Source organism: Pogoniulus pusillus, chromosome 33 (assembly GCF_015220805.1).
Source record: "Pogoniulus pusillus isolate bPogPus1 chromosome 33, bPogPus1.pri, whole genome shotgun sequence".
Taxonomy (NCBI): Eukaryota; Metazoa; Chordata; class Aves; order Piciformes; family Lybiidae; genus Pogoniulus; species Pogoniulus pusillus.
Window position 1 is genome coordinate 14,357,366 of NC_087296.1, and position 9,220 is coordinate 14,366,585.

Below are 9,220 nucleotides of genomic sequence, written 5' to 3' on the forward strand. Positions count from 1 at the left end.
TGTTGGCCCTGCTGAGGCTACAGTCACCTGAGATAACTACCAGTAGTAAGTGCTGAGGGGTTCATGCCTGAATGCTCTCTTTGCTGCTGGAGTTTCTCAAGGCATCTCCTAGAAAGCAGGCCAGCAGCAGAGCACTGGGCTTGGCCTGAAGGCTGGCTGCAGAGGTGGCTTGCTGGTGGACATTGAGGAGCTTACAAGTGGAGCATCAGGAGCCTGAGTCTTCCTGTGGCACAGGACATCCTGGTCACCAAGCTGGAAGAACAGGGACTTGCTGGGTGGAGCACTGCTGGATAAGGAACTGGCTGGATGGTGGCACACAGAGAGTGGTGACCACCTGCAGATCAGCGCCAAGTGGCTCCCTCAGGGGTCATTGCTGGCACCAGTGCTGTGGAACATCTTTGTCAGTGCCATGGGCAGAGGAATCAGTGCACCCTCAGCAAGTCTGCAGGTGTCACCAACCTGTGTGGCAGTCGACTTGCTAGAGGGCAGGGATCCATCCAGAGGCACCTGGACAGGCTGCAGAGCTGTGCCCAGGCCAACCTCATGGCATTCAACCAGGCCAAGTGTAAGGTCCTGCACCTGGGTGGGTGCAATCCCAAGCACAGCTCCAGGCTGGGTGGGGAATGGCTGAGAGCAGCCCTGAGGAACAGGCCCTGGGGTTTTGGGGTGGTGCAAAGCTCCACAGGAGCCTGCAGTGTGAGTGCAGCCCAGACACAACCCTGTGCTGGGCTGCAGCCAGAGCAGTGTGGGCACAGGGCAAGGGAGGGGATTCTGCCCCTTGGCTCTGCTCTCCTCACACCCCACCTGCAGTCCTGGGGGCAGTTCTGGAGCCCCCAGCACAAGCAGCACATGGAAGTGTTGGAGCCAGTGCAGAGGAGGCCACCAAGATGCTGAGAGGGCTGCAGCAGCTCTGCTCTGAGCACAGGCTGAGAGAGTTGGGGCTGTGCAGCCTGGAGAGGAGAAGGCTTCCAGGAGACCTTGGAGTGGCCTTGCAGGATCTGCAGGGGGCTGCAGGAGGGCTGGGGAGGGACTGTTGACAAGGTGTGGGAATGGCAGGAGGAGGAGGAATGGGTTTGAAGTGGCAGAGGGGAGACTGAAACTGGGTGTGAGGAAGAAGTTGTTTGCAGTGAGGGTGGTGAGAGACTGGCACAGGTTGCCCATGGAGGTTGTGGAGCACAGAAGCACCCAATGTGATCGCATTTGGTGCTTCTGTGTTCCACAACCTCCCTGGATGTGTTCAGGACCAGGCTGGATGAGTCCTTGAGTGACCTGTTCTAGTGGGAGGTGTCTCTGCCTATGGCAGGGGGTTGGAACTGGCTGAGCTTTGAGGTCCCTTCCAACCCAACCCATTCTGTGATGCTGTCTGAGCTCTTTGCATCAGCTTTACATACCTCTGCCTCAGGCTGCTGAGCCTTTGTGTGTTCAGGAGTCTGAATTCAGATTTCAAGGTCAATCAAAATCACAGGAGCAGAGGTTGGAAGAGCTTCTGAACACCTCCAAGGATGGGGACTCCACCACCTCCCTGGGCAGTCTGTGCCAAAGCTGGTGAGGAGTCTAGAGGAGAAGTCATATAAGGAGCAGCTGAGTGAGCTCCACCACCTCCCTGGGCAGCCTGTTCCAGCAGGCAGTGTGGATTCAGCACTAACCTGGCTGAGAAAAGGACAGGGGGGCTTGATCCATAGATTCCTAGGTTCATGGATTTATGCATTTATAGAAGGGTTTGAGTAGGAAGGACCTTAAAGATCATCTACTTGATTGTGGGAACTCCTTCTGCCCCCTGCATCTGGGCTCTGGGTTAGAGTAATGGAACAAAGCAGATCCTAGCTGTGGAACAAAGCAGATCCTAGCTGTGGAACAAGCCAGATCCTAGCTGTGGAACAAGCCAGATCCTAGCTGTGGAACAAAGCAGATCCTAGCTGTGGAACAAAGCAGATCCTAGCTGTGGAACAAGCCAGATCCTAGCTGTGGAGCAAAGCAGATCCTAGATATGGAACAAAGCAGATCCTAGCTGTGGAACAAAGCAGATCCTAGCTGTGGAACAAGCCAGATCCTAGCTATGGAACAAAGCAGACCCTAGCTGTGGAACAAGCCAAATCCTAGCTGTGGAACAAGCCAAATCCTAGCTGTGGAACAAAGCAGATCCTAGCTGTGGAACAAAGCAGATCCTAGCTGTGGAACAAGCCAGATCCTAGCTGTGGAACAAGCCAGATCCTAGCTGTGGAACAAAGCAGATCCTAGCTGTGGAACAAAGCAGATCCTAGCTGTGGAACAAAGCAGATCCTAGCTGTGGAACAAAGCAGATCCTAGCTGTGGAACAAGCCAGATCCTAGCTGTGGAACAAAGCAGATCCTAGCTGTGGAACAAGCCAGATCCTAGCTGTGGAACAAGCCAGATCCTAGCTGTGGAACAAGCCAGATCCTAGCTGTGGAACAAAGCAGATCCTAGCTGTGGAACAAAGCAGATCCTAGCTGTGGAACAAAGCAGATCCTAGCTGTGGAACAAGCCAGATCCTAGCTGTGGAACAAAGCAGATCCTAGCTGTGGAACAAGCCAGATCCTAGCTGTGGAACAAGCCAGATCCTAGCTGTGGAACAAAGCAGATCCTAGCTGTGGAACAAAGCAGATCCTAGCTGTGGAACAAGCCAGATCCTAGCTGTGGAACAAAGCAGATCCTAGCTGTGGAACAAAGCAGATCCTAGCTGTGGGGCAAAGCAGATCCTAGCTGTGGAACAAAGCAGATCCTAGCTGTGGAACAAGCCAGATCCTAGCTGTGGAACAAAGCAGATCCTAGCTGTGGAACAAAGCAGATCCTAGCTGTGGGGCAAAGCAGATCCTAGCTGTGGGGCAAAGCAGATCCAAGCTGTGGAGCAAAGCAGATCCTAGCTGTGGAACAAGCCAGATCCTAGCTATGGAACAAGCCAGATCCTAGCTGTGGAACAAAGCAGATCCTAGCTGTGGAACAAGCCAGATCCTAGCTGTGGAACAAGCCAGATCCTAGCTGTGGAACAAAGCAGATCCTAGCTATGGAACAAGCCAGATCCTAGCTGTGGAGAAAAGCTGATCCTACATATGGAACAAGCCAGATCCTAGCTGTGGAACAAAGCAGATCCTAGCTGTGGAACAAGCCAGATCCTAGCTGTGGAACAAGCCAGATCCTAGCTGTGGAACAAAGCAGATCCTAGCTATGGAACAAGCCAGATCGTAGCTGTGGAGAAAAGCTGATCCTACATATGGAACAAGCCAGATCCTAGCTGTGGAACAAGCCAGACCCTAGCTGTGGAACAAAGCAGATCCTAGCTATGGAACAAGCCAGATCCTAGCTGTGGAACAAAGCAGATCCTAGCTGTGGAACAAGCCAGATCCTAGCTGTGGGGCAAAGCAGATCCTAGCTGTGGGGCAAAGCAGATCCTAGCTAAAGCATCATTCATTTCAGCACAGTTCTCTGCACTGGTCTGGAGTTGCTTTGTTGCTTTATTTCCCTGGGAAGACAAATGCCATGGAAATGAGTCATGACAGAGCCCAGCAGCTTTCCAATGGCTGAATCCTGATGGCTTCTGCTGGAGATTCCAAGCCTTGTTTTGCAGCTTCAGGAGCTTTAGTTTCATCAGAAAGGCTGTAAGCAGAGAGGCATGGGAGGTGTTTGCACCTGTACAGACTGCCCATGCCAAAGGACTGTCTGGGGTAATTGTTGTGTTGAAAAGCAGACTTTGTGTGAAGCATTCAAGAAGTTTCTCAGCAGTGAACTCCTGAAGTTGCTCAGTCAGCATAAAAGTGGAAGTGAATTGAGAAAGGTGAAGATTTCCAGAGATGAGGAATGGAGACCTGACCCTGCAGGGCAAGTGTCAGAGTTTTGGAGTAATGTTCTGGATCTCTGAGGTTCAATAAGGCCAAGTGCAAGGTCCTGCACCTGCCTGGGGCAATACAAGATACCAACTCAGGCCGAGGAGTGATGAGATTGAGAGGAGCCCTGAGGAGAGGAGCCCCTGACTTGGGGGTGCTGGTGGGAGAGAAGCTGTGCAGGAGCCAGCAATGGGCACTGGCAGCACAGAAGGCCAAGGGCAGCCTGGGCTGCATCCAAAGCAGTGTGGGCAGGGATGGAGAGAGGGGATCCTGCCCTCTGCTCTGCTCTGCTCTGGGGAGGCCTCACCTGCAGGGCTGGGGCCAGCTATGATGCCCCAGCACAAGAGAGGCATGGACCTGATGGAGAGGGTCCAGAGGAGGGCTGTGAGGAGGATGAGAGAGCTGGAGCCTGGCCCCTGTGGGACAGGCCAGGAGAGTTGGGGCTGTTCAGAGTGGGTGTCAAGATGAAGGTGCCAGTCTCTGGTGGTGTCCTGTTCAGCCTGGAGAAGAGAAGGCTCCAGGGAGACCTCAGAGCAGTCTTCTAGTACCTGAAGGGGCTACAGAAGAGCTTGACAAGGGCTGGGTGTGACACAATGAGGGGCAATGGCTTTAAGCTGGGAGAGGGGAGAGTGAGACTGGAGATGAGGAAGAAATTGTTGAGAGTGAGGGTGGTGAGACACTGGCACAGGCTGCCCAGGGAGGCTGTGGGTGTCCCTGCTTGATGATGTTCAAGGCCAGGTTGGATGAGGTCTTGAGCAACCTGGGCTGGTGGGAGGTGTCCCTGCCCATGGCAGGGGGTTGGAACTGGATGAGCTTTGGGGTCCCTTCTGCCCCAAAGCATCTTGCAGAGCTGGCTGCAGTTGCAGGCAGTGCTGTGTGTTTGCAGACGCAGCCTTTGCTTGCCTCAGTATTGCTCCAGCTTTTCTTTCTTTTGTCCCCACAGGGCACGACCCAGAACTATGATAGCAACAGGAGGAGTTATAACAGGACTGGCTGCCTTGAAAAGGCAAGACTCTGCCAGATCTCAGCAGCATCTCAACCTCGCCACAGCACCAGCGCCCGAGGAGAAGAAGCCAGTGCGGCGCCGGCCCCGGGCAGACGTCGTCATCGTCAGGGGCAAAATCCGCCTCTATTCTCCGTCGGGATTCTTCCTGGTCCTGGGGGTGCTGATCGCCGCCTTCGGCATCGCCATGGCCATCCTGGGCTACTGGCCGCAGGGGGAGCAGCTGCTGGGCTCGGCGGAGGCGCTGCCGGCGAACGGGACGCAGGAGCTGCGGGGCCAGGGCGGTGCACTGCTGCGCTTCTTCGAGCAGCACCTGCGCTCCGACAAGATGAAGATGCTGGGGCCCTTCACCATGGGCATCGGCATCTTCATCTTCATCTGCGCCAACGCCATCCTGCACGAGAACCGCGACAGGGAGACCAAAATCATACACATGAGGGACATCTACTCCACTGTCATAGACATCCACACCCTGCGGCTCCGGGAGCAGCAGCAGCTGAGCGGTGCCTTCGGCGGGCTGCTGGGGGAGGGAGAGCTGCGGCAGGCTGGCAGCTCCTGTGCCTCCCAGCTGGCTGCCCACACCGTCGCGCCTTTCTCTGGCTTCAAGAGTAGCTTTAGAGTGGACAGTCCTGCTGAAGAGGATGAGGTGACCCTAACTGAAGTCAGGACCACTGGCAGCCTCCTGCCGCCTCTGCTGACCGAGCAGCCTGGTTCGGTGTTTGGGCTTCACCCGCAGCGCAGCAAGGCTCAGGACGACAGAAGCTCTATCAGGTGTGAGACTAAATCCATCGTCTCCTCTTCCATCAGTGCTTTCACACTGCCAGTGATCAAACTCAACAACTGTGTGATCGATGAGCCCAGCATAGACAACATCACCGAGGACTCCGAGATCTCCAAGAGTGGCTCCAGGAACCTGTCCATGGACTCCCTGCCCCTGCCGGTGCCCGACACCCGCGAGCCCTGCAGGCCCCCCGCTGCCCTGCTGCCGCGGCACAGCTCCCTGCTGGACGCTCCAGCTGCTCAGTCCAGGTCTTCTATGGCTCTTGGAGCAAGCGCAGGAAAGCTTTTGTCTCCGGGTGCTGCCAGGAAGCAGTTTGGGTCCAACACGTCTTTGCATCTTCTGTCCTCACATTCCAAGTCCCTGGACTTGGACAGAGGTCCCTCCACGCTCACGGTGCAGGCTGAGCAGAGGAAGCATCCCAGCTGGCCCAGGCTGGACCGCAGTAACAGCAAAGGGTACATGAAACTGGAAAACAAGGAGGACCCCATGGACAGGTTGCTGGTGCCCCAGGCAGCAGCCAAGAAAGACTTCACCAACAAGGAGAAGCTGCTGATGATTTCCAGGTCTCACAACAACTTGAGCTTCGAACACGATGAGTTTTTGAGTAACAACCTGAAGCGAGGAACCTCCGAAACCAGATTCTAACACTGAGACTGCAACCCAGGGGATGCCTCACAGTATTTTTAGAACAAAAATAAACCCCCAGCGTTGGGACAAGTGTTTCCTTTTCAGTCAGACAGTACAAGCCTGTATCTAACCCAGTGCTTGCCAGCCTACTGCACTGGTTTTGTGTAACGAGAGGTCTTTGTCTTTGTAATGCCAAGAGGCTTTGTCCTGGTACCATACAGCTGCAATTCTGTGCATTGCCATTGCCCAGAGAGTTTTGGAGTGACTGATTGCAGTTCTCCCCAGGTCACTGTTTCCTTTGTTCTGTATAAGCATGTTAGGTTTGATCAGTTGGACGCCAGAAGCTTGCATTAGGGAAAACAAACAAACAAGAGCTTCATTTCCCTGTCAGATCTGGTTAGGGAATGACTGCAGGAGTCTCAAAGCAGCTCTTGCGGTCGGGAATGGGAAGTGAGCAGGAACACACACTGCACTTATCCACTCTGCTGCTGTCTTCCACATGGAATTGTCAGGATCTGAAGGGACCTCAAAGATCAGCCAGCTCCAGCCCCCCTGCCATGCCCAGGGACACCTCACTCTAGGGCAGGTTGCCCACAGCCACATCCAGCCTGGCCTTAAAAAATTCCAGGGGTGAGGCTTCCATCACCTCCCTGGGCAACCTGTGCCAGGCTCTCACCACCCTCATGCTGAAGAACTTCCAATCTGAATCCCACTTCTAGTTTTGTTCCATTCCCCCCAGTCCTATCACTGCCTGGCATCCTAAAAAGTCCCTCCCCAGCTTTCTCGTAGCCCCCTTCAGATACTGGGAAGTCACAATAAGGTCTCCTCGGAGCCTTCTCCTCTCCAGACCAAATAACCCCAACTCCCTCAGCCTATCCCCATAGCAGAGCAGCTCCAGCCCTCTGATCATCCTCTTGGCCCTTCTCTGGACATGTTCCAGCACCTCCACATCCCTCTTGTCCCAGGAGCTCCAGCACTGGATGCAGTACTCCAGGTGGGGCCTCAGCAGAGCAGAGCAGAGCAGAGGGGCTGGATCACCTCCCTGGCCCTGCTGCCCACACTGCCCTTGCTGCAGCCCGGGATCAGGTTGGCTCTCTGGGCTGCCAGAGCACACTGCTGGCTCCTGCTGACATCTCAGCCATCATGACTGTAAGAAACTTGTTCCCTTGTTGGGGTGGTGGATAGAGAAGAGTGGGTGTGACTAAAAGCTTTAGTGTGAGTTGCTTGTGAAGGCTGAACAGCAGCGTTGTGACTCAGGAGCTGCTTTGTACGGTAACCTTCCTTCAGCCACTGTAACTGAGCCCTGGGGTTCTGGGAATGCAGAGACACAGTGAAAACCCTGAGCCTCCTTCTGGGATCAGCAGCAGTTTGAGTCAAAATAGGCAGATTGAGTTGAAGCCACAGCATGGCAGGAACACGGTGGGTGATGAGGTGATGGCTTCCACTTGGTAAGGTTGGTGGCTTTGAGCTGGGAGAGGGGAGGTTTAGACTGCACGTTAGGAAGAACCCAAACCAACTGATGCTGGTGATGATAATATATAGAGTCACATAGAATGGGCTGGAAGGGACCTTCAGCATCATCTGGTTCCAACTCCCCTGCCATGGGCACAGACATCTACTAGCCCAGGTTGCTCAAGGCCTCGTCCAGCCTGGCCATGAACACTTCCTGGGAGGAGGCATCCACAGCCTCCCTGGGCAACCTGTGCCAGTGTCTCCCCATCCTCACTTTGAACAATTTCTTCCTAATCTCCAAACTCAATCTCCCCTCTCCCAGCTCAGAGCCACTGCCCCTCCTGTCACTGCATGCCCTTGTAAAAGTCCCTCCTCAACTCTCCTGTAGTCCCCTTCAGGTGGGCTGCTCTAAGGTCCTCATGGAAATAAGGGTGAGGAGGAGGAGAAGGAGGAAGAAGAAGAGAAGAGGATGATGATGTAGCTTGCATCTGGAGAGAAGAATGGGAAATGAATGCATTGCCACTCATTACAGCAGCAAGAAGCTAACCAAGTAGCTCTCCACGCCCACGGTACAGACACAAAGCACCCCAGTGAGTGCCTGCCCTAGCTGAGAGCAGAGCCCCTGGGCTGCCTGCTGCTGTGCTGTGCACAGTGGGTGCAGTGCAGGCTCCCTGCACTTTGCATTAGGAGGTCTTGTGAGAGGAAGTGACCTTTAGCAGCAGAGCAGAGCAGCCCAGCTGGCAGGCCTGCAGCCAGTGCTGAAGCAAAGACTTGCAGCATGCCCAGCAGAAGGCTTCCATGTCGTTCCTGAAGGCTGCAGTCCTGCCCTGCCAGCCCTGCTCCAGGAGGTCACTTCAAGCTCCCAGGCTCAGCTAACAGGAAGCTGCTCCGAGCCCTCTGGGTTTGATACATTCACTGCAACCTAAACACTCAGGAATTATTTCTAATGGCTTTGCCCAAAAGGAGTCAAACCTGTTAAAGTGTCTTTGTTCTTCAGTTACTTTAATAATGAAAGAGAAAACTGCCCCTTTTTTGTTGCCCTTTGGTGAATTACTGTTGAGCTCCAGTGCCAGCTGCCTGCCTGATGCACCAGGAGCATCCCTTGCCAGGTGAGCTGAGGTGTGGTGTTGACTGGTAGAGCCTCTGTATTGTACCAGAGTTAGCTCAGTATTTTGCTATGAAGCCTTTAATAACTTTCTCATTTGTGTCCTCAAGACAGTTGCTATTTTTGGAAATAAAATGTCTACCTAGATGCATCCCCTGCCAGGCCTGGTCCTGCTCTGTCAGCTCAGCCCTCCCAGGGCAAAGCATGGTGAGGTGCCATAACAGTGTGTGGAGCCTGGTGCCTCGGATCTTAGCCTGCTGCTAGAGAGTGGGTTCTGGTTAATCACAGAGCCACAGGATCATTGGGTTGGAGAAGGCCTCTAAGGTCATCCAGTTCAACCTTCAACCCAACCCCACTGTGGCCATCAAACCATGCCCCAGACTGCCACACCTTTCTCCTGCACCTCCAGGGAT

The 9,220-nt window shown here is 54.3% G+C and overlaps 1 protein-coding gene across 1 annotated transcript in view; it reads left to right on the top strand.

The window, feature by feature from the left end:
• TMEM200A (transmembrane protein 200A) overlaps positions 1–8,952 on the top strand; it is a 65,240-nt gene extending 56,288 nt beyond the window's left edge. Inside the window, exon 2 of the mRNA XM_064170418.1 lies at positions 4,783–8,952. Within this exon, the coding sequence (XP_064026488.1) occupies positions 4,799–6,268 (1,470 nt within the window). The 5' untranslated portion in view covers positions 4,783–4,798 and the 3' untranslated portion in view covers positions 6,269–8,952. The remainder of the gene's footprint in view (positions 1–4,782) is intronic.
• Positions 8,953–9,220: the final 268 nt, after the last annotated feature.